General features: G+C 37.9%; 1 protein-coding gene across 1 annotated transcript in view; it reads left to right on the forward strand.

The window, feature by feature from the left end:
• COL19A1 (collagen type XIX alpha 1 chain) overlaps positions 1 to 26,899 on the forward strand; it is a 356,054-nt gene that overhangs the window by 185,429 nt on the left and 143,726 nt on the right. The window contains exon 13 of the mRNA XM_089921716.1: positions 17,713 to 17,766. Within this exon, the coding sequence (XP_089777842.1) occupies positions 17,713 to 17,766 (54 nt within the window). The remainder of the gene's footprint in view (positions 1 to 17,712; positions 17,767 to 26,899) is intronic.

Genomic DNA, 26,899 nt, shown 5'->3' on the forward strand with positions numbered 1-26,899 from the left:
AAAAGAGAAGATACAATGGACAACGCAGAAATACAAATCATCCTAAGAGACTACTGCAAGCAACTCCATGCCAATAAAATGGACAACCTGGAAGAAATGGACAAATTCTTAGAAAGGTATAACCTTCCAAGACTGAACCAGGAAGAAATAGTAAATATGAACTGACCAATCACAAGTAATGAAATTGAAACTGCGATTAAAAATCTTCCAACAAACAAAAGTCCAGGATCAGATGGCTTCACAGGTGAATTCTATCAAACACTTAGAGAAGAGCTAACACCCATTCTTCTCAAACTCTTCCAAAAAATTGCAGAGGAAGGAAAATTCCCAAACTCATTCCTTGAGGCCACCATCACCTTGTTACCAAAACCAGACAAAGATACTACTTAAAAGAAAATTACAGACCAATTTCACTGATGAATATAGATGCAAAAATCCTCAACAAAATACTAGCAAACAGACTCCAACAACACATTAAAAGGCTCATACACCATGATCAAGTGGGATTTATCCCAGGGATGCAAGGATTCTTCAATATATGCAAATCAATCAATGTGATACACCATATTAAACTGAACAATAAATACTATATGATCATCTCAATAGATGCAGAAAAAGCTTTTGACAAAATTCAACACCCATGTATGATAAAAACTCTCCAGAAAGTGATCATAGAGGAAACCACCTCAACATAATAAAGGCCATATATGACAAACCCACAGCAAACATCATTCTCAGTGGTGAAAAGCTTATAGCATTTCCTCTAAGATCAGGAACAAGACAAGGATGTCCACTCTCACCACTATTATTGAACATAGTTTTGGAAGTCCTAGCCACAGCAATCAGAGAAGAAAAAGAAATAAAAGGAATACAAATTCAAAAAGAAGAAGTAAAACTGTCACTGTTTGCAGATGACATGATACTCTACATAGAGAATCCAAAGATGCTCCCAGAAAACTACTAGAGCTAATCAATGAATTTGGTAAAATTGCAGGATACAAAATTAATGTGCAGAAATCTCTTGCATACCTATACACTAGCAATGAATGATCAGAAAAAGAAGTTAAGGAAGCAATCCCATTCACCATTGCAACAAAAAGAATAAAATACCTAGGAATTTACCTACCTAAGGAGGTAAAAGACCTGAACTCAGAAAAATATAAGACACTGATGACAGAAATCAAAGATGACACTAACAGATGGAGAGATATACCATGTTCTTGGATTGGAAGCATCAATATTGTGGAAATGACTATATTACCCAAAGTAATCTACAGATTCAATGCAATCCCTATTAAATTACTAGTGGCATTTTTTACAGAACTAGAACAAAAAAATCTTAAAATCTGTATGGAGACACAAAAGACCCTGTATAGCCAAAGCAGTCTTGAGGGAAAAAAAATGGATCTGGAGGAATCAGACTCCCTGACTTCAGACTATGCTACAAAGGTACAGTAATCAAGACAATATGGTACTGGCACAAAAACAGAAATATAGATCAATGGAACAGAATAGAAAGCCCAGAGATAAACCCACACACCTATGGTCAACTAAGGTAAGGATACACAGTGGAGAAAAGACAGTCTCTTCAATAAGTGATGCTGGGAAAACTGGACAGCTACATGTAAAACAATGAAATTAGAACACTCCCCAACACCATACGCAAAAATAAACTCAAAATGGGTTAAAGACCTAAATATAAGGCCACACACTATAAAACTCTTAGAGAAAAACATAGGAAGAACACTCTTTGACATAAATCACAGTAAGATTTTTTTTGATCCACCCCTAGAGTAATGGAAATAAAAATAAACAAATGGGACCCAATGAAACTTAAAAGCTTTTGCAAAGCAAAGGAAACTACAAACAAGACAAAAAGACAACCCTCAGAATGGGAGAAAATATTTGTAGGCGAATCAACGGACAAAGGATTAATCTCCAAAATATATAAACAGCTCATGCAGCTCAATATTAAAAAGCAACCTAATCCAAAAATGGGCAGAAGAACTTAATAGACATTTCTCCAAAGAAGACATACATATGGCCAAGAAGCACATGAAAAGCTGCTCAACATCACTAACTACTAGAGAAATGCAAATCAAAATACAATGAGGTATCACCTCACACCAGTTAGAATGGGCATCATCAGAAAATCCACAAACAACAAATGTTGGAGAGGGTGTGGAGAGAAGGGAACCCTCTTGCACTGTTGGTGGGAATGTAAATTGATACAGCTACTATGGAGAACAGTATGGAGTTTCCTTAAAAAACTAAAAATAGAATTACCATATGACTCAGCAGTCCCACTACTGGGCATGTATCCAGAGAAAACCATAATTTGAAAAGACACATGCACCGCAATGTCCATTGCAGCAGTATTTACAATACCCAGGTCATGAAAGCAACCTAAATGCCCATCGACAGATGAATGGGTAAAGAAGATGTGGTACATATATACAATGGAATATTACTCAGCCATAAAAAGGAATGGAATTGGATCATTTGTAGAGACATGGATGGATCTAGAGACTGTAAGAGTGAAGTAAGAAAGAGAAAAGCAAGTATCGCATATTAACACATGTATGTGGAACCTAGAAAAATGGTACAGATGAACCAGTTTGCAGGGCAGAAATAGAGACACAGATGTAGAGAACAAATGTATCGACACCAAGGGGGGAAAGTGGCAGGGAGGGGGCTGTTGGTGTTGGGATGAACTGGGAGATTGGGATTGACATGTATACACTAATATGTATAAAATAGATAACTAATAAGAACCTGCTGTATAAAAATTAAATAAAACTCAAAAATTCAAAAAAAAAAAAAAAGAAATGGAAACCAACCAATCCTGGAACCGAAGATTAATTGTACTTATAACAATCAGGATGACACTAGTCAGACCGCTGACGACCAATTTCAAGGTGACTGTCAGAGCTGACTGTGCTGTACTGCATGTAGCCCCCTCCCTTCACCTATAAAAGCTCTTATCCCTGGATTCACAGGAGTGGGACAGGGGCGGGGAGCTGCCCTTTGGACAGGCATCCACCGCCTCCACCTCCATCTCTGGTTGCCAGCATCCAAAATAAAGCAAGGGTTCCTTTCCACCAAAAAAATAATAAATAAATAAATATAAAAATGTTTCTATTCTACTCTCACACTTGATTGGTAGCTTGTCTTGGTATAGAATTCTAGGTTCAAAACTCTTTCCATCAGAATTATAATGGTTTTGCATCATTGTCTTTTAGCTGATATCAGTGTTGCTCCTGAGAAATCTAATGCCTTATGAATTCTAGAGAAGGCAAGGATTCTAGTATCTGATTAATTCACCATTCTTCTTCCGAAATTCTTCATTCAGGGAAACAGAGGGAAGCTACATTTTTTCCATTCTCTTTCCGGTTGGGTTAGAATTACCCTTGCATTTGCTCCTTCCTCTGTGCCATGTGATTCATAGTTAAACTTTATGATCTATGGGAACATCTCCCGATATACGGTGATAAGGTATTTGACGTTTAGAAACGCTCTTCTGTTAACAGAGCCTAATTTCCAGCCCCCTGTCTGTGTCTGTGTTTACTCTTCCATTGTCTTTACACTTTTGCTATTATTATCTTAATCTTCCTGAAGAAAATGGATACCTCTGACAGGTAGAAAGAGGTTAAAAAGTGAAAAGTCTTCAATATATATTTTAAATATTTTTAAAAAGTTCTTTATTACCATATGGAGCATTTCCCCCCCTTGGAAGTTTGGTTTTCACCACCTTACTCAATTGCCACTCACTTAACCTGATATTGTATAAACCATCTTCAGTTATCTGATTAAATACCTAGGTATCTCATGTGGTGTGTGAATATCTCTGTTCTGATTTACATTTTATTCCTAAGTTTACTAGCTTGTTTCCTTCAGTCTGGTTATTTATGTTGCATAGCCGAAATACAAACATTATTAATGCTGTTACATTTGGAATTACATCTCTATCAGGTTGTCCATTCTTCAGAAGACAATGGAAGAGGTATAAAGACAACCTATGTATAGATTATCCATCTTTCTGCAGTGGAACCATGTTCCACTGACTTATGGCAAAGCCAATCCAAAATACAGATTGTTATGATGATCAGACTAATCATTAAAACTGAAACAATCATATTCTCCCTCACATAAGTCATTAAGACAGATGATACAAATGGATTTGACAGACCGTGGCCCAAAGATTTTTTACTTGTCAACAGAGCTTTGAGTTAACTGAAATCAAACTATTTCATTTATTAAGTTAGGGCTGATATAAAGCAAATCTACGTAAAGACTTTCATAGTCAATAATAATTACAAATATGAAATTACTTATGACAAATAAATGAAAGTGAGTCAAGAATAATTGCCAAATAGGAAACTACATTATTTTAGGTGATATAAGCATTTTAAATAATTTGATTTAATCTATTTCTTTGTAATTAATGGTTTACATAGATACTTTAATCACTGTGGTTCATGTTGTTTTTTTAAAAAGTATTTAATCCTCATCAGTGTGAGATAAATTAAAGACAGAGCTTATATTTCTTCTTCTGATGAAGGGCAAACTCCTCCAGATAGAAGTGTAGCATCTATTCTGCAGTACTACCACGTAAGAATTTTAAATAACTTGGATTATTTTGGTATCAAGTGGGATTTGTAGATGAAGAATATAGGTTTCTAAACTGGAATTTCTGTAGCTATGGCAATTAATATCCTCACTACAGCAGAAGTACTAGGAGAAGTGTAAAGAATCAGAATCTTAGCAGCCATTCGTCCATTCAACACCTACTAAATGCAGTCCATTTTGCTAGATAAGATGCAAAGGGGAACGAAACTGAGGATATATATATATAATTTGTGAAGTGGAATGCCTCATCATAGGAGGAAAGGTCATTGTTAGAGGAAACTCTGTGGGACTTACGGATGTCCCACAGCATTCTAGAGTCACAGACTGTGTTCTGTTATTTAATTTATAATATTTCTAGTTTTATTGGTTAAATCAATGGTGACTGAGAACACGCTATTTCAGAATCTATATAATAAAAAGAAATGTGATTTCTGAGTTCAGAAAACACAGAAAAAGATTAGTATTAAAATTTATCCCTGCAACCACAAAGAACAATCATAATTCATTATGTCTCATGTCTAAAATACTGCCAGAGATTTTCAATGAAATTGTTAAGTTTGAAAGCACTACGAATGACCTCTATTTTTTAAATTGTTGAAAGTAAGATAAAATTGTCCATCCAATTATGGAACTTGTTTACTGTAACTGAGAATGATTGAAACATTCCTGTCCACACAAATATTTCATAAGACTTTTCTTTCTGGTGACAGCTCTTCTTATCCTTCTCTTGTCAGTGTTACTGCAAAGGTTTGCAAGGGCTTTTTTAGTGTATAGAAGAGATTCTATTGCTTTTTATTTCAAAAACATCTATTTCTTAGTGTGTGATGACAACTGCTTATGATAAAATGATAGGCTTTTTATGTATAACATAGAATTTCTTTTCCAAATACTTACACTCCCTAAGGGAAATTATTTCTTGCATCCTGACAATTCTGTGAAATAGCATAAAGCTGGTCACTCCTTTAATTTATCATCGTAAATATTCTTAAATGCTGCTTCTCAGAACTAACATGAAAATCGCTTCCCATGACTGTGAACTATATGTCTATTATATTTTTTATTTATTTGTTTTTTGTTCTGATACCTCCAACTTATAAAATTTGTTCGAATTGTTCTCATGTTAAAGGCATGAAATTTTCTATAAAGACAGATAAACTCTGTTTTCCGTCTTAATTTTCTACATGCTATTTGAAACACAGAAAACGCCCTAGTGGTATTCTAAGAATTTATGCAGATTCTGCTTAATCTTATGTTTCAAGCCTATGAAGCATATTCTAAAGCAATAATCATAACACTTAAAATACACTTACTTGCATAACATTTTTGCTGAAGTGGGTTTTAGGGATCATATGTTCTGCAACATTCCTGGCAAGGGAGTACAAAGGACACTTTAAAATGAAACTTCCGTCTTTTACTTCAGCTTCTTTCTTTGACTGACAAGTTATGAATATGTCTTGCCTTCATTTCACAAATGAAAATGTGTTCAAATGCAATTAATCTACCCTATTAACTCTACTAAACATCTGCTGTATTTGTCAGACACTTCAAAACTTTGCTCTGAACCAGTTAATTCTAAGTAATTTCTCAGTTAAATATTTACATGGGCTTCCATGATGATAAGCTCTCGCCTGTCTTAAACAATCAGCAGATTGTCCAGAGAGAGCTATGTGCAGTGTAACACACTGTAATAGCGATCCACTGGGACTTAAAATGGTTTAGCTGGCTGGGACTATTTTTTGCATATTTTTATCCTAGCTAAAAGGGGTAACAGCCTTAGGAATTCCTTTCCTTGTCAACGTTTTTAATGTCCAGAATTCTTTTTAAAAAATGAATGTTTGTATAGACGTATGCAGATGTTTACATTATGAATATCCTAAATACATTCTTAAGCTTCTCTTTCAGAAAAGCAATAAATCTTCATGGTTGTGAAATTTTAGGAATAAAACAATTTAGAGTTATTTTCATAGCAGCCTAAGTAGATGGAAAAAGAAGAAAAAAATGATTAGGTATTATTCTTCACCACATTAAACTGAAGAAGAAAATAATGCACAGATTATGCAAAGATGTCATGTGCACAAAGATACTTAAATGTGATTCTCTAACTAGAAAAATGGTATAAATCTGTAAAACATCAAACAGTGGTCAAAGATTTAAATAAGTTCCATAATGGAGATGATGTCAAAAATGGTAGATGATTAATTGTTTTTAATTTGAGCCTTCACAGACTTTAGGATTTTTTTCTTTATTGAAATATAACATATATACAGAAAAGTATGTATCACAAGATGTAGTTCAAAGGCATTTTTACAAATTGAATATATCCACTTTACCAACATATAGATCAAGAATCAGAGCAATTGAACACAACCATGATACCAAAATCCAGATCAAGAATCAGAACAAACTCTCCTGGTTTTTTGATTCTGTATTACAATAAGAGTAGATGATTAATTCTTCAATGAACTGTAAGGCAGTCTTACTCTTAGACATCAGAGAGTGGAATGATCAGTTTAGATGAGAAATACAGACAAAATTGAAAGTCCACCAATGTGGTATTTAAGTCCAAGGCCAAGTTTTGAAAATAAATATAATTACATGTAGACCAGAAACCTTTTCCTACCACTATCACTGCTCAGTGTTATTCTATCTCCATTTAGTTCCTTATGATCCAACTTTGTAAGTACTTATTGAGTCTCTTCTGTAAGTGTGGTAAAGGATAGAAAAAAAATGATTCTTTGTTCTCTAGAACTCATAATCAACTGAGAGGATGAGTAAAGCACACACATATGGCATTTACAAGGTCAGAGTAGGAAGGAATTACGGGAAGGGTTCTGACACAAATGCTGGGCTCTACCCAAGTTTAATTTGAAGAGCATCAGCCTAGGTATATCTACAATTTTTATGCTAAGTGGAAGGTTAATCCATTGTTTGACTTTACTAAATGCAAGGAGTAGTTAGCTGGAGAATTGTAAATAATGTATCATCCCCAAATTTTAATTTCTTATTTCTGGGAAAAAATATTTTTCCACAGTTGGTTGACCTGTGTTTTACTAATGACAGTATTGATATCATTTTTCTTTGTAAATGTCAAGTAGTAATATTCAATAAAGTCAGATCAAAATTATTCTGAATATTAATGTAATATAGCTAGGATTAAAACCTGGTCATGGATAATTCAAATAGTGAATAATCCATTGGAGATTAAGAATAATCCTACTTTTTTATCAAATTCCTTTCTGGGCCCCAGATTTAGCAAAGGTAAGGGGTGGGGGAGGATTATTCAGAATCATGACCGTACAGGAGGCATATTAGTGGGTTTATGTGTGTGAGTGTATCATGTCTTACTTTTGGACTTTTCACACAAGGTTCTCATAAATTTTTTTTGAATCCATCAAATACATTCCAAATCAAGTTTAATATTTTCGTCTTATGTACACTTTTGCTATATAATTTCGCAAACTAGTAAAGAGAATGGAATTTTGATTACATGTGGCTCAGAATTAATTGTACTCCCTTGATGAATGTTTGGTGTGTGTATGTTTTAGTAGCTCATGTTTAAAAACACTGAAAGAGCTGTCAACATTTGGATGGATATCAAAAATATTATGTATAAGTTTGACTATTCATGAAATGAAAATAGTTTCCTAAGGTCAAAGAGAAAGAGTTTAATCTGGAGCCAAGATTTTGTCAATCTTATTAAAAAGGACACAACTCCCTGTAATTACCTTGTAATTAATATTTGGTATATTTGGATTGCAAAATTTGTTTTTCTTATATACGTTAGGAATTTACCATCCTAAAGTTGGCCTAATTAACCAATTTCCTTGGTTATATACCATTTGGCAGGTGTTTTTGGTAAAAATAAACAGAACTGATCACCTTTTTCATTCCCTGGTTTTTATTCCTGTGTAAATCAATAAAACATAGGTTCTACATGCCCCTATAACAAAGTGTTCCAAAAATAGGTAAAAGAAATTAATAAATAAATATATTTTATGAATATTTTGTGGAGAAAGACTCAGAAAGATTTGGGGAACACTGAGGATGGGTGATACATCCAGAATTTTTTGTACTAATGCTTTTTCAAAATTACTTATAGTGATTTACACTGAATTCTGACAATTTTAATCAAAGGAAAGCTATCTGAGTGAAAAATTAAAGTATATCTATAACCTTTTTATTTATTCTAAATAAAATTGGATGGTGAACTTAATGTTATGACATTTATGAAAATTTAGTTTCTATGAAAAACCAAAAAATGTATACATAATAAATAATTATAGGTCATCACAAACACACCTGATGTTTTAGTTTAAAGGTAGTCATGACTTTTAAAGGAAACAGTCACAGTATAAAAAAGAATCTTAATTTTCTAAAATTAGATAATAAAAGAATGTTTATCCTGGATGATATGTTTGAATAGATTTCTCATATTCCAAAGCATTTAAGGCATTTAATATATAATAGGTTGACCATACATATATATTTTAACATCTTTATTGGAGTATAATTGCTTACAATGGTGTGTTAATTTCTGCTTTATAACAAAGTGAATCCGCTATACATATACATATATCCGCATATCTCTTCCCTCTGGCATCTCCTTCCCTCCCACCCTCCCTATCCTACCCCTCTAGGTGATCACAAAGAACCGAGCTGATCTCCCTGTGCTATGCAGCTGCTTCCCACCAGCAATCTATATTACATTTGGTAGTGTATATAAGTCCATGCCACTCACTCACTTTTTCCCAGCTTACCTTCCCCCTCCCCATATCCTCAAGTCCATTCTCTAGTAGGTCTGCATCTTTATTCCCGTCTTGCCCCTAGGTTCTTCATGACCTTTTTTTTTTTTTTTAGATTCCATATATATACGTGTTAGCATACGGTATTTGTTTTTCTCTTTCTGGCTTACTTCACTCCGTATGACAGACTCTAGCTCCATCCACCTCACTACAAATAACTCAATTTCATTACTTTTTATGGCTGAGTAATATTCCACTGTATATAGGTGCCACAACTTCTTTATCCATTCATCTGTCGATGGACACTTAGGTTGCTTCCATGTCCTGGCTATTAATAGAGCTACAATGAACATTGTGATACATGACTCTTTTTGAATTATGGTTTTCTCAGGGTATATGCCCAGTAGTGGGATTGCTTGGTCATATGGTAGTTCTATTTTTAGCTTTTTAAGGAACCTCCATACGGTTCTCCATAGTGGCTGTATCAATTTACATTTCCACCAACAGTGCAAGAGGGTTCCCTTTTCTCCACACCCTCTCCAGCATTTATTGTTTGCAGATTTTTTGATAATGGCCATTCTGACCGGTGTGAGATGATATCTCATTGTAGTTTTGATTTGCATTTCTCTAATGATTAATTATGTTGAGCATTCTTTCATGTGTTTGTTGGCAATCTGTATATCTTCTTTGGAGAAACGTCTATTTAGGTCTGCCCATTTTTGGACTGGGTTGTTTGTTTTTTTGTTATTGAGCTGCATGAGCTGCTTGTAAATTTTGGAGATTAATCCTTTGTCAGTTGCTTCATTTGCAAATATTTTCTCCCATTCTGAGGGTTGCCTTTTCATCTTGTTTATGATTTCCTTTGCTGTGCAAAAGCTTTGAAGTTTCATTAGGTCCCATTTGTTTATTTTTGTTTTTATTTCCATTCCTCTAGGAGATGGGTCAAAAAGGATCTTGCTGTGGCTTATGTCATGGAGTGTTCTGCCTATGTTTTCCTCTAAGAGTTTTATAATGTCTGGCCTTACATTTAGGTCTTTAATCCATTTTGAGTTTACTTTTGTGTATGGTGTTAGGGAGTGTTCTAATTTCATTGTTTTACATGTAGCTGTCCAGTTTTCCCAGCACCACTTATCGAAGAGGCTGTATTTGCTCCACTGTATATTCTTGTCTCCTTTATCAAAGATAAGGTGACCATATGTGCGTGGGTTTATCTCTGGGCTTTCTATCCTGTTCCATTGATCTATATGTCTGTTTTTGTGCCAGTACCATACTGTCTTGATTACTGTAGCTTTGTAGTATAGTCTGAAGTCCAGGAGCCTCATTCCTCCAGTTCCATTTTTCTTTCTCAAGATTGCTTTGGCTATTCGGGGTCTTTTGTGTTTCCATACAAATTTGAAATTTTTTGTTCTAGTTCTGTGAAAAATACCAGTGGAATTTTTTTTTTTTTTTTTTTTTTTGCGGTACATGGGCCTCTCACTGTTGTGGCCTCTCCCGTTGCGGAGCACAGGCTCCAGACGCGCAGGCTCAGCAGCCATGGCTCACAGGCCCAGCCGCTCCGCGGCATGTGGGATCTCCCTGGACCAGGACACGAAACCGTGTCCCCTGCATCAGCAGGCAGACTCAACCACTGCACCACCAGGGAAGGCCGCCAGTGGTAGTTTGATAGGGATTGCATTGAATCTCTAGATTGCTTTGGGTAGTATAGTCATTTTCACAATGTTGATTCTTCCAATCCAAGAACATAGTATATCTCTCCATCTATTTGTATCATCTTTAATTTCTTTCATCAGTGCCTTATAATTTTCTGCATACAGGTCTTTTGTCTCCTTAGGTAGGTTTATTCCTAGATATTTTATTCTTTTTGTTGTAATGGTAAATGGGAGTGTTTTCTTGATTTCACTTTCAGATATTTCATCATTAATGTATAGGAATGCCAGAGATTTCTGTGCATTAATTTTGTATCCTGCTACCTTACCAAATTCATTGATTAGCTCTAGTAGTTTTCTGGGAGCATCTTTAGGATTCTCTATGTGTAGTATCATGTCATCTGCAAACAGGGACAGCTTTACTTCTTTTCCTATTTGGATTCCTTTTATTTCTTTTTCTTCTCTGACTGCTGTGGCTAAAACTTCTAAAACTATGTTGAATAAAAGTGGTGAGAGTGGGCAATCTTGTCTTGTTCCTGATCTTAGAGGAAATGGTTTCAGTTTTTCACCATTGAGAATGATGTTGGCTGTGGGTTTGTCATATATGACTTTTATTATGTTGAGGTAAGTTCCCTCTATGCCTACTTTCTGGAAGGTTTTTATCATAAATGGGTGTTGAATTTTGTCAAAAGCTTTCTCTGCATCTATTGAGATGATCATATGGTTTTTCTCCTTCAATTTATTAATATGCTGTATCACATTGATTGATTTGCATATTTTGAAGAATCCCTGCACTCCTGGGATAAACCCCAGTTTATCATGGTGTATGATCCATTTAATGTGCCGTGGGATTCTGTTTGCTAGTATTTTGTGGAGGATTTTTGCATCTATGTTCATCAGTGATATTGGCCTGTAGTGTTCTTTCTTTGTGACATCTTTTTCTGCTTTTGGTTTCAGGGTGATGGTGGCCTCGTAGAATGAGTTTGGGAGTGTTTTTCATTTCTAATTCTATTGATTTGAGCCTTTTCCCTTTGTTCTTGATGAGTCTGGCTGATGGTTTATCAATTTTGTTTATCTTCTCAAAGAACCAGTTTTTATTTTTATTGATCTTTGCTATAGTTTCCTTCATTTCTTTTTCATTTATTTCTGATCTGATCTTTATGATTTCCTTCCTTCTGCTAACTTTGGGATTTTTTTTGTTCTTCTTTCTCTAATTGCTTTAGGAGTAAGGTTAGGTGGTTTATTTGAGATGTTTCTTGTTTCTTCAGGTAGGATTGTATTGCTATAAACTTCCCTCTTAGAACTGCTTTTGCTGCATCCCATAGGTTTTGGGTCGTCGTGTTTTCATTGTCATTTGTTTCCAGGTATTTTTTGATTTCCTCTTAGATTTCTTCAGTGATCTCTTGGTTAGTAAGTAGTTTACTGTTTAGCTTCCATGTGTTTGTGTTTTTTACAGATTTTTTCCTGTAATTGATATGTAATCTCATAGTGTTGTGATTGGAAAAGATAATTGATACAATTTCTATTTCCTTAAATTTACCAAGCCTTGATTTGTCACCCAAGATATGATCTATCCTGGAGAATGTTCCATGAGCACTTGAGAAGAAAGACAATTCTGTTGTGTTTGGATGGACTGTCCTATAAATATCAAGTCCATCTTGTTTAATGTCATTTAAAGCTTGTGTTTCCTTATTTATTTTCATATTGGATGATCTGTCCATTGGTGAACATAGGGTGTTAAAGTCTCCTACTATGATTGTATTACTGTCGATTTCCCCTTTTGTGGCTGTTAGTATTTGCCTTATATATTGAGGTGCTCCTGTATTGGGTGCATAAATATTTACAATTTTTATATCTTCTTCTTCGATTGATCCCTTGATTATTATGTAATGTCCTCCTTTGTCTCTTCTAATAGTCTTTGTTTTAAAGTCTATTTTGTCTGATATGAGAATTGCTACTCCAGCTTTCTTTTGATTTCCATTTGCATGGAATATCTTTTCCCATCCCCTTACTTTCAGTCTGTATGTGTCCCTAGGTCTGAAGTGGGTCTCTTGTAGACAGCATATATACGGGTCTTGTTTTTGTATCCATTCAGCCAGTCTATGTCTTTTGGTTGGAGCATTTAATCCATTTACATTTTAGGTAATTATCGATATGTATGTTCCTATGACCATTTTCTTAATTGTTTTGGGTTTGTTATTGTAGGTCTTTTCCTTCTCTTGTGTTTCCTGCCTAGACAAGTTCCTTTAGCATTTGTTGTAAAGGTGGTTTGGTGGTGCTGAATTCTCTTAGCTTTTGCTTGTCTGTAAAGGTTTTAATTTCTCCATCAAATCTGAATGAGATCCTTGCTGGGTAGAGTAATCTTGGTTATAGGTTTTTCCCCTTCATCGCTTTAAATATTTCCTGCCACTCCCTTCTGGCTTGCAGAGTTTCTGCTGAAAGATCAGCTGTTAACCTTATGGGGATTCCCTTGTATGTTATTTGTTGTTTTTCCCTTGCTGCTTTTTATATTTGTTCTTTGTATTTAATTGTTGATAGTTTGATTAATAAGTGTCTTGGTGTGTTTCTCCTTGGATTTATCCTGTATGGGATTCTCTGTGCTTCCTGAACTTGATTAACTATTTCCTTTCCCATATTAGGGAAGTTTTCAACTATAATCTCTTCAAATATTTTCTCAGTCCCTTTTTCTCTTCTTCTTCTGGGACCCCTATAATTCGAATGTTGGTGCCTTTAATGTTGTCCCAGATGTCTCTGAGACTGTCCTCAATTCTTTTCATTCTTTTTTCTTTGCTCTGCAGTAATTATTTCCACTATTTTATCTTCCAGGTCACTTATCCATTCTTCTGCCTCAGTTATTCTGCTATTGATCCCTTCTAGAGAATTTTTAATTTCATTTATTGTGTTTTTCATCACTGTTTGTTTGCTGTTTTGTTCTTCTAGGTCCTTGTTAAACGTTTCTTGTATTTTCTCCGTTCTATTTCCAAGATTTTGCATCATCTTTACTATCATTATTCTGAATTCTTTTTCAGGTAGACTGCCTATTTCCTCTTCATTTGTTAGGTCTGGTGGGTTTTTACCTTACTTCTTCATCTGCTGTGTGTTTCTCTGTCTTCTCATTTTTGCCTAGCTTACTGTGTTTGGGGTCTCCTTTTCACCAGGCTGCAAGTTCCTTGTTCCCGTTGTTTTTGGTGTCTGCCCCCAGTGGCTAAGGTTGTTTCAGTGAGTTGTGTAGGCTTCCTGGTGGAGGGGACTAGTGCCTGTGTTCTGGTGGATGAAGCTGGATCTTGTCTTTCTCGTGGGCAGGTCCACATTTGGTGGTGTGTTTTGGGGTGTCTGTGGCCTTATTATGATTTTAGGCAGCCTCTCTGCTAAAGGGTGGGGTGTGTTCCTGTCTTGTTAGTTTTTTGGCTTAGGGTGTCCAGCACTGTAGCTTGCTGGTCGTTGAGTGAAGCTGGGTGCTGGTGTTGAGATGGAGATATCTGGGAGATTTTCGCTGTTTGATATTACGTGGAGCTGGGAGGTCTCTTGTGGACCAGTGTCCTGAAGTTGGCTCTCTGACCTCAGAGGCACAGGCCTGACACCTGGCTGGAGTACCAAGAGCCTGTCATCCACATGGCTTAGAATAAAAGAGAGAAAAAAAAAGAAAGAGAGAAAGAAGAAAATAAAATAAAATAAAGTTATTAAAATAAAAAATAATTATTAAAAAAATTTTTAAGTAATTAAAAAAAAAAGAAAGAAGAGTGCAACCAAACCAAAAAACAAATCCACCAATGATAACAAGCACTAAAAAAAGAAAAGAAAAAAAAAAAAGGATAGAACCCTAGGACAAATGGTAAAAGCAAAGCTATACAGACAAAATCACACACAGACGCATACACATACACACTCACAAAAAGAGAAAAAGGGAAATATATATATCTTTGCTCCCAAAGTCCACCTCCTCAATTTGGGATGATTTGTTGTCTATTCAGGTATTCCACAGATGCAGGTACATCACGTTGACTGTGGAGATTTAGTCTGCTGTTCCTGAGGCTGCTGGGAGAGATTTCCCTTTCTCTTCTTTGTTCGCACAGCTCCCGGGGCTCAGCTTTGGATTTGCAGCCCCGCCTCTGCGTGTAGGTCGCTGGAGGGCGTCTGTTTTTCGCTCAGACAGGACGGGGATAAAGAGCCGCTGATTCAGGGAGGGAGGGGCACGGAGTGCGGGGCAAGCCTGCGGCGTCAGAGGTGGCTTGACATTGCACCAGCCTGAGGCGCCCGTGCGTTCTTCCGGGGAAGTTGTCCCTGGATCCCGGGATCCTGGCAGTGGCGGGCTGCACAGGGTCCCGGGAGGGGAGGTGTGGAAAGTGACCTGTGCTCGCACACAGGCTTCTTGGTGGCGGCAGCAGCAGCCTTAGCGTCTCCCGCCCGTCTCTGGGGTCCGCGCTTTTAGCCGCGGCTCGCGCCCGTCTCTGGAGCTCCTTTAAGCAGCGCTCTGAATCCCCTCTCCTTGCGCACCAGGAAACAAAGAGGGAAGAAAAAGCCTCTTGCCTCTTCGGCAGGTCCAGACTCTTCCCGGACTCCCTCCCGGCTAGCTGTGGCGCACTAACCCCCTGCAGGCTGTGTTCACACCGCCAACCCCAGTCCTCTCCCTGTGCTCCGACCAAAGCCCGAGCCTCAGCTCCCAGCCCCGCCCGCCCCGGCGGCTGAGCAGACAAGCCTCTCAGGCTGGTGAGTGCCGGTCAGCCCCGATCCTCTGTGCGGGAATCTCCCCGCTTTGCCCTCCGCACCCCTGTTGCTGCGCTCTCCTCCGTGGCTCCGAAGCTTCCCCCTCCGCCACCCGCAGTCTCCGTCCGCGAAGGGGCTCTTAGTGTGTGGAAACCTTTCCTCCTTCACGGCTCCCTCCCACTGGTGCAGGTCCCGTCCCTACTCTTTTGTCTCTGTTTATTCTTTTTTCTTTTCCCCTACCCAGGTACGTGGGGGGTTTCTTGCCTTTGGGGAGGTCTGAGGTCTTCTGCCAGCGTTCAGTAGGTGTTCTGTAGGAGTTGTTCCACATGTAGATGTATTTCTGATGTATCTGTGGGGAGGAGGGTGATCTCCACGTCTTACTCTTCCGCCGTCTTGAACCATACATATTTTTAAAACCCTTTGAACAGTACTAGCTTACCATAACCCTTTTTTTTTCTTTTTTTTTTTTACAGTGAATTGATTTCCCATTATGATTTTTTTTTCACTCAGACATTAACAGGCACCTAGAGCTGAATAAGACACTGATTCTACCTGTTATCCTTAGAGCCTGGTGAACATTACCTGAATAATCTTTTAAATAGACTTATGATAAGTACTTTAAAGAACAAGTATAAGGCACCCTACGGCTGATGAAACAAGGCATTCATCTCTTCATGTGGACAACCAGAGGAGGTCAGGCTGGGTTTTCGGGTTTGGCTGTGCTGTGTAGGATGGAGGGGTCCACCATGTCTAGTGTCACCAAGGAGGCTCTCATAGATGATCAAGCAAGAAGGGTGATGGAGCAGAATGTTGAAGGGAGATAATAAATGGATCCAAATCTCTTGTGGAGCTACAGCAATTGGACTTGGTGACTGGATGTGAAAGAGAAGTGAGAGAGGCAGGTATGGAGGACGAGTTATAGATTCCTGGCAGGAGCCCTAGCAGGATGGTGCGTGGGTTTACAGAGTTGGGGGGTTGCTGGAAGAGGACCCAGTTTTGGTGGGAGGGTCCTAGATGTGGTGTCAGTGTGCTAAATTCAAATGCTGGTGAGAGAGCGGAGTGGGCGTGTTAGGCAGGCAGTTGGATGTGTGGACCTGCAACTCAGAGATAAACTGAGTTATGAATCTTGGCATCATTGGCCTGGAGAATCCAAAGCCCATGGTATATGAGACCATGGTGGGAGAGTGTAGACTGGGAAGAAAACGGGCCTAAACACTCACACTGAAAGGTTGAATAGGGAAGGAGGAAGCAGCAGGGGAGACTAAGAAGCTTTCAGAGAGGTAACAGCTAGCAATCAATGCCAGAGACTTTAAAATCAGCCGTGTCATCATTTTGCTTTTCATGCTGAGTGAGAATTCCTGTGTACTAGTAACTGTCTGTGAGAACCAGGGGATTGACTTCCGGATTCGTGCACCTGGGATTTCCTGGGCCTCTTGTATAACTGAGAAAAAACAAAGGTTATTTTTTTCTACCACTTGACAATGTTATGAGAAAGTATTAAATAATCTCTATGATGCTAAAAATTAAATGTTAGGAGTAGGTGAATGTTGAAGCCAACGTCATAACTAGGTGTTCTCTCAGTGGATAGTCACAGAGCCACTCTCAACCAAAAATGCCATTGCATTTATAGACTTTAAATATATGAAGCAGCATTTTTTTCTGCCTGCAAATATTGTTACCATTTATTGATGGCAGTTTGATAAAACATGGTTCCAATCATATGGGAGTCGCCACTGGGGGTGAACACTGCGCCTCACACATGGTTAGGAATCACCTTTTTTTTCTTTTCTGGTGTTAACTCCAAAGATAAACCAGTCAAAGGACAATTCAGCATTATTAATGTATTAGGTAGGCTAGGCTAGGCTTGGAAGAGTTCGAATCACTTTAAAAGTTGTCTATAATCAATAAAATAGGTATTAATTTTCACAACATTCTTTCCAAGGCAGGTATACTTGAAACAATCTATTAATATGTGTTGTTTTTCCTCCTAGGGCTCCCTGGGGATCCAAGGCCCCCAAGGTCCACCTGGAAAAGAGGGTCAGAGGGTAAGTAAACACAGAACAACTGGCAGGCATTACTAACTCAGGGGTTACTTATTTCTGAACACTTATAAAATCAAAATACAGCAAGCACATGGGCTTGAGGAAAATATCAACTACCTGAAAGCCGAAATTTGAGATTTGGGCAGCACTCTTACAATCCAGAAAATTCTATATATTTTCCAGATTGGCAGCCCAAATGTGGAAATGTAATTTGGGTGAAATGAATTAGCCATAATTTGATCTGGAGCACGTTGGTCCTATTTTGGGGTTTTTGAGTTAAGCTCATCTTTGCAGAGTTAAGTTTGATGGGTTATATTTGTGGAGTTCTAGCCTGTTCATGAATTCTGTAAAGACTGTGGATATTAACTACGTTCCTTAGCCAAATTAAATTGTTGACATTAGTGACTCTTTGTAGTTACTCTCCTGCCTTTGAGATAAAGTATGTAATATGTGGATACATTGTACTTGCCTGGGAGTATAGCAATCACCTTCCAGGGCAGTTAGGCTTACTGGCTCCCCCTAAAAGGAACCCCTGCAGTGACAGATAATTGGTCAGCTCTGCATGAACACTTCCTGCAAGGGGGCACCCCATTCTTGTCGCTAATTGTTATTAACTGTTTTCAAATCATGTTAAAGTCTCCAAACATTTTATGTGTGCTTTCTTATAGGAGTAGTATTTTGAACTTTTGTTACCTTACGGATGAGAGTTGTGTAACTCACAGAGTATAGATGACTTGCCTAAAGTCATAGAACTACTAAAAAGTCGAGTCAGAACTTGAATTTGGGGCTTCTGGCTTTGGATACCATATTCTCTTTTAATGTCTCAGTCTATTAACCCCAAAATCTCTTTTCAGTCATTTAAATTTATTTTTCCCAGTTCTGCCCACTGGACTAGATGATGTCTAAGTTTTCTCAGAACATTTCTGTGTCCAGTTTTTATTCCCAGGTGGCTATATCAGTGAACATAAAAGGGCTTAATAAGTTTTGATGGCTAAGAAAATAAAAGGGAAAATGTTGTAATAGCTAACATTTATCAGCTACCTACAATGTGCTAAATGATTCATATTTCATTTATTTCTCACAATAGCTCTGTGAAATAAGTTCTACTGTAGCCCTCACAGAGAAAACTGAGTTCGAACACTTTGCTAGAAAGTGGACTCTGCTGGTATTTTAAAACTATTTACAAAGTAGTCACATTTGGGTTCTAGTCTCAACACCTGTGTGTACAATTGTAGTTTCCCCTTTTAGCTCTCCAGCCCCTCTCTCTCCAAGTGTTCATTAATCCACATGATCAATGCTTTAAATAGCCTTGGGGAAACATAGATGATTACTTCCCTAGATCTATGTTTTTGAGGCTGCCTTAAGCTTTTTCACCCACTGGGGGCAGAGGACTAGATGAAATGATCATATGAAGTTAATTTCCAAGCTTCTTATTCTATTTTCTCACAGTAATGACCAAGATGTCTGTTGTATCTAGGACCATGTTTCTGAATTAATTTCGGTCTGCAGCATCCAGGGAACATTTTCCTTCTAGTAACTACCCCTTCCTGGAAACTGAGTGATAAATTATACTCCCTAGTTAATATCCAAAATACATAAGGAACTCATACAACTCAATAGCAAAAAAACCCAATAACCCCATTTAAAAATGGGCAAAGGACCTGAATAGACACTTCTCAAAAGAAGACATACACATGGACAACAGGTATATGAAAAGGTAGCTAATCATCAAGGAAATGCAAATCAAAACCACAGTGAGCTATCACCTCAAACCAGCTAGAATGGCTAGTATCAGAAAGACAATAGATAAGAAGTGTTGGCCAGAGTGTGGGGAATAGGGAACCCTCGTGCACTGTTGGTGGGAATGTAAACTGGTACAGCCAGTGTGGAAAAGAGTATGGAGGTTCCTCCAAAAAAGTAAAAATAGAACTACCTTACGACCCAGCACTCCCACTTCTGGGTGTATATCTAAAGGGAGGAAGTCAGTATTTCGAAGAGATATGTGTACTCCCATGATATGGAAACAACCTAAAGGTCTATTGACAGATGAATGGATAAAGAAAATGTGATCACACACACACACACACACACACACACACACACAGTGGAATATTATTCAGCCTTAATAAAGAAGTAGGTCTTGCCACTTGTGATAACATGGAGGAACCTGGAGGACTTTATGCTACATGAAAGAAGCCAGACACAGAAAGACAAATACGCCTTTGCATGTGGAATCTGAGAATAAAATCCATAGAAACAGAGAGTAGACTGGTGGTTACTGGAGGCTGAGAGGAGAAGGGGGTAAGAGAAGATGTCAGTCAAGGGATACGATTTTTAGTTATACAAGATGGATAAGTTCTGGGGACTTAATGTACAACAATGAGACTGTAGCTAATATTGTGTTATATACTTGAAATTGGCTAAAAGGGTAGATCTTAAGTGTTTTCACAACAAAAAACAGTAACTATTTGTGAGGGGATGGATATGTTAATTAGCTTGATTGTGGTGATTTTCAAAATGCATAAGTATATCACATCAAGTTGTATACCTTAAATATATAAAATTTTAATTGTCAACAATAACTCAGTAAAGTACAACGATAAATAGGTTTTTAATTTCAACTCCAATAAAAAACCCTAGGTGGTTTGAGATGGAAATTATGGAGTGAGGTGGGTGAAGCTAGACAGTACGTCTGAATTCTTCCCCCTGTGGCAGAGCTTTTTTTTTTTTTTAAATTTTGTGTGGTAAGAACATTTAACATGAGATCATCTCTCTTGACGAATTTTAAGCATACAAGGAAATTGTACTTCTGACTTTTACTGACATGTGGTCAATTCAAGGTGCCTCCTCCTTTATTTTAATGAAAACTTCTTCCCAGTCAGATCTTCACCCATCCTGCGATTGTGCAGTTGCCTTTCTTTATCACAGAGTAGGAATTGACCCTTGTGATTGTTAAATTTCATCTTCTGGATTTTAGTTTCTAATACCATTCTATCGTGTTTTTTTCCAGTGAAATAGCTCCCAGATTTACATCACCTTAAATTTTGATAAGCCTACCCGTTGAGTCTTCCTTCATATCACTAATAAATCCTGAGCAGAACAGGGCCTGAAAACTCTAACAACAGCAAAGCTGCCATCTTGTCTACCATTGATATTCGTGTGACATGATACAAGTCATGTACAAATACATTCGGACTCTCCCTCCTTCCAACCCACATTTCTTAATTTGGCTTGTAAGATAATTATGAGAGTCTTTGTCAGACTAGCTGAAATAAAAAATATTCAGATGAGGCTCTTTGAAAATAGTAATGCTTCAAATTGAAATTGTACCCTAGCGAAGCTTACATTTCAGAAGAAGGTGAGTTAAAGAATAAATTAAACTTATGTAGTCTTCATGACAGTTTTGGAGGAACGTATTCAAATTGTAAAGTTCAACCACTATATTATGCAAATTTATTCCATTTATAAATATGTATAGTTCAGATAATTTTATATTACTTTTATTGTAACTTATCAACGAGTAACAGTGTCAGAAACTAAGGAATGTAATATAATTTTGTAGATAATGTAAGGCAAGGTTTATCAATATTACTGCTCTTTCACAAATGCCATATTTATAGAGGAGAGCATTTAGATCAGGTATTATTGATATTATACACATTTACAAATGATTATTTCCAAATGTACTCAGGGATTTATTCTACTTTTTCAGCTACTTAAAAGTGAAGCAGATTAAAGAAAAAAGCATTCTTACATATTTACATTTAGACCCATCTTAGTGCCACCATTTCTTCTCTGCTCAAGAGTTAGGCAGCACTCACCTCTTTTGGACATGCATGTGTGTGTGTGCATACACACAGACAGACACACACACACTGAAAGCTAAGACCTGTCATTTTTCACTTCACTGAACTTTGCAATAGAAAACAACAGAAAAATCTGGGAATTTAAAATTCTTTTCTATTGACCCATTGTCAAGAAAACTCATATTTTGATTACATGTGTTTGATCAGGAATGAATTGACTATCGCTAAGTTTATTGAAATGAAATATAAAATATGTGCAAGTTTATGCACCTTACTCCTAGGCATAATGTCTTTAAGGAAAGTAGAAGAAATCATTGATTTGTTGGTTTTCCTCAATGATTAAATAAAGACTAGCCTGTATTCTACTAATATCTCTCAATTATGGTGAGTTTCAAACATAATTGTCACATGTAAGCATACCAAACATTATAGAAAATGTTAATAATACTACTAACAATACCACTGTTATTTTATTAAGGCTTAAATAAATATGATAAATATAAAAATTTTTTCTGTTTAACCCTTTGTGTAGAGTTTTCTATAAGCACGATAAAAACATTATTTTTTACCAAGTACCACACCAAAATTCTGTTTGAAATTTTCATTAGTTGACTTTATTCTCTTTATTGTCTTGTAATCTACTAAATTTTAGATAAGTGTTCATTTAATAAAACATAGTAGTAGTATGCTTCTTGTACTTAAAAGCTGCTGTTAACCATAACAGTGTTTGGTGGTGATATATATCTGAGATTTGTGGCCTTTTTTTTTTTTTCTTAACCTCCTTATTTGAATCTCTTGTATGCCATTGCTTTTTCTGTTTGTTATCTTTTTGAAGTCCTACAAGTGAAACATTTGGCTGGCGTATTTTGGGATCTCACATCCTTTATAGATTAACACAATTTAAAAAATTCAGCTAATGTTGAATATTGACCCTGAGCTGCAGGTGAGAGTGTGTCAGGGAGCAGTAAGGGAAAGCAGCATGGGAACCACCTGCCTGGACACCAAGGGGCTGCCCAGCCCATGGTGGCAGAGAAAGACCAGCAGGGGGACCGGGATACTGCAGGGCCAGGAAGTCAACAGAAGGGCGTTTCAAGATGCATGGAGGGTTCAACAGCATTAAAATTTGGAAAAAATTTGGGGGAGAGATACTGGATAAAAGGAGAGGTGGCTGGAATTGGTACCAGCTGAGAGAAGTTTTAGTTGAATAAATAAATGGGAGAGCATTAGAAACAAAAATTGCAAGAGAAGATGTGAGGGAATTAGGGGGTGAATTGTGAGGAAGGAGAGGCAGCAGTGGGGAATCGGGGAAAGAGAGAAGGACGGGAATTGGATGTAAGCCCAAGAAGGTGTCTTGATGAAAAGTGGAATATTTCAGATGGCTGAGCATGTTCGTGGAAGTTTACATGAGACATCTCAAAAGAACTGGCATTTATAAAAATCCCCTCTAAGATGTAGATTCCTTATAGGATTTCCTAATATTCCTAATACCCAAAACATAAAAAATAAGTATCATTTTAATGTAACCTTGGATTTCTCCTTTATAGTCACATTAAAGTACATGTCTGAACAATCTCAGGGCCTTTTGTTAAAGTCCCTCTGGGTCTCTGAAAGAACATTTATTGGTGAATCAGCTAGTGACTGCCCCGACCAGAAGTTTGTTCGGCTGGACCAAGATGACACCACACTCTTGCATTCTTTGTTGCTGGATCCTCATTTTGATCCTGAATAGAAATTTTATGTTTTAAATGCCTTACAAGCCACCCCGTGTCTTTTATTTTAATTAATTTTTATTGGCGTACAGTTGCTTTACAATGTTGTGTTAGTTTCTACTGTACAGCAAAATGAATCAGCTATACGTATACATACATCCCCTCCATTTTGGATTTCCTTCCCATTTAGGTCACCACAGTGCATTAAGTAGAGTTCCCTGTGCTATACAGTATGTTCTCATTAGTTATCTGTTTTATACATAGTATCAATAGTGTATATGTGTCAATCCCAATCTCCCAATTCCTCCCACCTCCCCATTGGTATCCGTACATTTTTTCTCTATGTCTGTCTGTGTCTTTATTTCTGCTTTGCAAATAACGTCATGTATACCACTTTCCTAGATACCACATATATGCCTTTAAATACAATACTTGTCTTTCTCTTTCTGACTTACTTCACTCTGTATGACACTCTCTAGGTCCGTCCATGTCTCTACAAATGACGCAATTTCATTCCTTTTAATGATTAATATTCCGTTGTATATATGTGCCACATCTTCTTCATCCATTCCTCTGTTGATGAATATTTAGGTTGCTTCCATGTACTGGCTATTGTAAATAGTGCTGCTATGTCAGTTTAGCTTCTCTGCCTGTGCTTGTCCTTTTTTTTTTTTTTTTTTCATTTTTATTCCTTCCAGGCAGCCATCCATTTAATTGCCTCCTTTTACCATTTTTGTGCAGATTCTACTTTTTTTACTCTCCCTTGAAGTGCTTGCTCCAAGCCACCCTGAACCCTGCATCTGGGGCCAGGGTTCCTTGTGTCCTGAACAGCATGGAGAACTCACCCTACTTAGGGTGTGTCCCATCAGGGTGTGTCCTTCCGCACCAGCCCAGACTTGATGGCAAAGGAACTGAGTCATATTTCCTTCACGAGGGGGGAGTCTGATGGTCAGTCCTGCAACGGCACAGAGGACAGGGCAGACCATGTGTCTGCTGGCTTCTTAGTGTGTAAGCAACATAGGGGATTATGTGGAGGCAATTCAGATCACCTGGGTTTAAACCCCAGCCTCACCACCTCTTAGCTTTGTGATCCTGGGCAAGTTCCTCAGCCTCTCTGCCACTCTGTTTCCTCACTTAGAAGACAGAGATTCTAATAACCCCTACCTACCTGGAAGAGTTGTTGAAAGGAGTGTGCCAGGTAGGGGTTAGCTGTTGTCCTGATTCTCACATGCGACCTGCTGATCTGAAGCTGTGTGCAGACGGGAAAGGAAGTATGTGAACTCAGAGTATTAGGACTTGATTAAAGAGAATGTCTAATTGGTCAAGAAAAACTACTGAAAGTAAAATGACTGCTTTAACTACCACTCCGCTGAACTCATTTTATTTAACTTTTTTTTTTTTTTTTTTTTGGCGGTACACGGGCCTCTCACTGCTGTGGCCTCTCCCGTTGCGGAGCACAGGCTCCGGACGCGCAGGCTTAGCGGCCATGGCTCACGGGCCCAGCCGCTCCGTGGCATGTGGGATCTTCCCAGACCGGGGCACGACCCCGTGTGCCCTGCATCGGAAGGCGGACTCTCAACCACTGTGCCACCAGGGAAGCCCCACTTTATTTAACTTTTACTTGAATTCCTACTTTATCTGGATGTCCATGCTCATGTTCTAATGCCCCAGAAGCTTTATGAAGCCCAATGTTTATCCAGTTTCACAATAAACAAGTATATTAACAAGTTTGGAAATGTCGAGTAGATTAAGTCGTTTTCCTTGAAGAAGCAGAGATGAGTGTTCTCATTGTGGAGTAGCTAAGACCTTAATGTTTGTTTTGTGAGCAAATTTGTGCTGATCATGTATAAATTCACTAAGGCATTCATGGAAAAACAACTTGTTCTTCTTTTGGCTTGTTTGTTTCTGAGCTGGCTTATATGCATTACCTAAGGCAACACAAGTAACATAGTTATGTTCTCATAATTAGTGAGTTATATCCATCTCCTTAGGAAAAAGGACGTCAAAATCACTGCTCCTGTGAAATCAACGCACACCACAGGACTCATCCAAGTAAAATTTTCCTTAAGCTGAATTGTTTTTATGGGGCTTGACGTATTTTTCAAGTGAAATTATGCCATTATGGCCTGGCCATGATCAGTGGCAGCTTTAAATAGAACACACACAAACCCAGTAATGCAGGTCAGAACTGCCTCGCAGTGTGGTAAACACAAGCATCTCTTCTTACTTAGGAGGGTGCTGACTTCAGAGCTGTAGCATGACCTCAGAGTTTCAATGAAGTGAGCTCAGGGCCTGGTGGAAACCACTATGATTTTCTGTAGTTGTAATTCCACTATTTTACATGTGCTTGAACATGGGAGAGGAGACTTATAAAGAATGGATAGTGATGAACTTTCAGTTTCAGGAAGTAATTTGGTTAGTTGCACATTAAGGTGAGAGGAGAATATAAGATTGTCTTCTTATCCTTATGTGTTGAAACCGACAGTGCCCTTTAGAATGCATAGTGAGTGCATCCATAATTCTGCTCAGCCCCCAAATCAATGCCTGGTATCCTTGTACCAAGGATTAGTATTGCTAAGAGAAAAAAGTCAACAGATTATTTTAAATAATACTTTTAACTCTGGTCCCATGTAGAACATAAATATGGAGGGAAAGCATCTTTTTTGCTTGGGATCCGTGTATAAATATGTAAACACACATGTTGTAAATAGCAACTTAGAGGTTTTGCGTCCTATAACTAGTGGTTTGTGTTTATTGCACGTCTTAAACTCCCTGGCATTCAGATGACATCTTTTTCCACTTACTTCCTGTGATATTTCCTGAGGATTTCTTTTTTTTTTTTTTTTTTTTGCCGTACGCGGGGCTCTCACTGTTGTGGCCTCTCCCGTTGCGGAGCACAGGCTCCAGACGCGCAGGCTCAGCGGCCATGGCTCACGGGCCCAGCCGCTCCACGGCATGCGGGATCTTTCCGCACCGGGGCACGAACCCGCGTCCCCCGCATCGGCAGGCGGACTCTCAACCACTGCGCCACCAGGGAAGCCCCTGAGGATTTCTTCTTAAGGATTAGAGAGTTTCGGAGAGATACCATCCATCTTTGACGGCATCTGCCATTTAGATGGGGAACTGGGAAAGTGTGTACCCTGTTCAGGTCCAGAGAGCTATGCTGCTTTCCCCCAACTCCTTTCGTGAATGTGCAAAACCAACATGAGACTCAGAGGACAGAAATCATCAAATCTCCATACCTGACTTTGGGGAACTGTTACTATCATTTCAGTACCTGATGCTGCCAGCTTTGCCTTTACTTGGCTTTCTTTCTAGAACCTCACTTATCATTTAGGATTATCTAGTTATTCACAGTTTATCTATAAGACTATTAAAAATAACACTTATAAAAGGTCAATATTACATAATTGAGAAAACACTGAGTTAAATCAACCACTTAGTGAGAAAAGTATACTGTGGTATAATTTCTATGATATAATCATATGTTGGTGTATTTTTTTATTGAAGTGGAGTTGGTTTACAGTATTATATCAGTTTCAGGTGTGCGATATAGTGATTTGATATTTTTATAGATTGTACTCCATTTAAGTTATTACAAAATATGGCTATATTCCCCTG

The sequence above is a fragment of the Delphinapterus leucas genome, chromosome 12 (assembly GCF_059928025.1).
Source record: "Delphinapterus leucas isolate spDelLeu-1000000601 "Yukka" chromosome 12, BTC_Dleu_Yukka2, whole genome shotgun sequence".
Classification (NCBI taxonomy): Eukaryota; Metazoa; Chordata; class Mammalia; order Artiodactyla; family Monodontidae; genus Delphinapterus; species Delphinapterus leucas.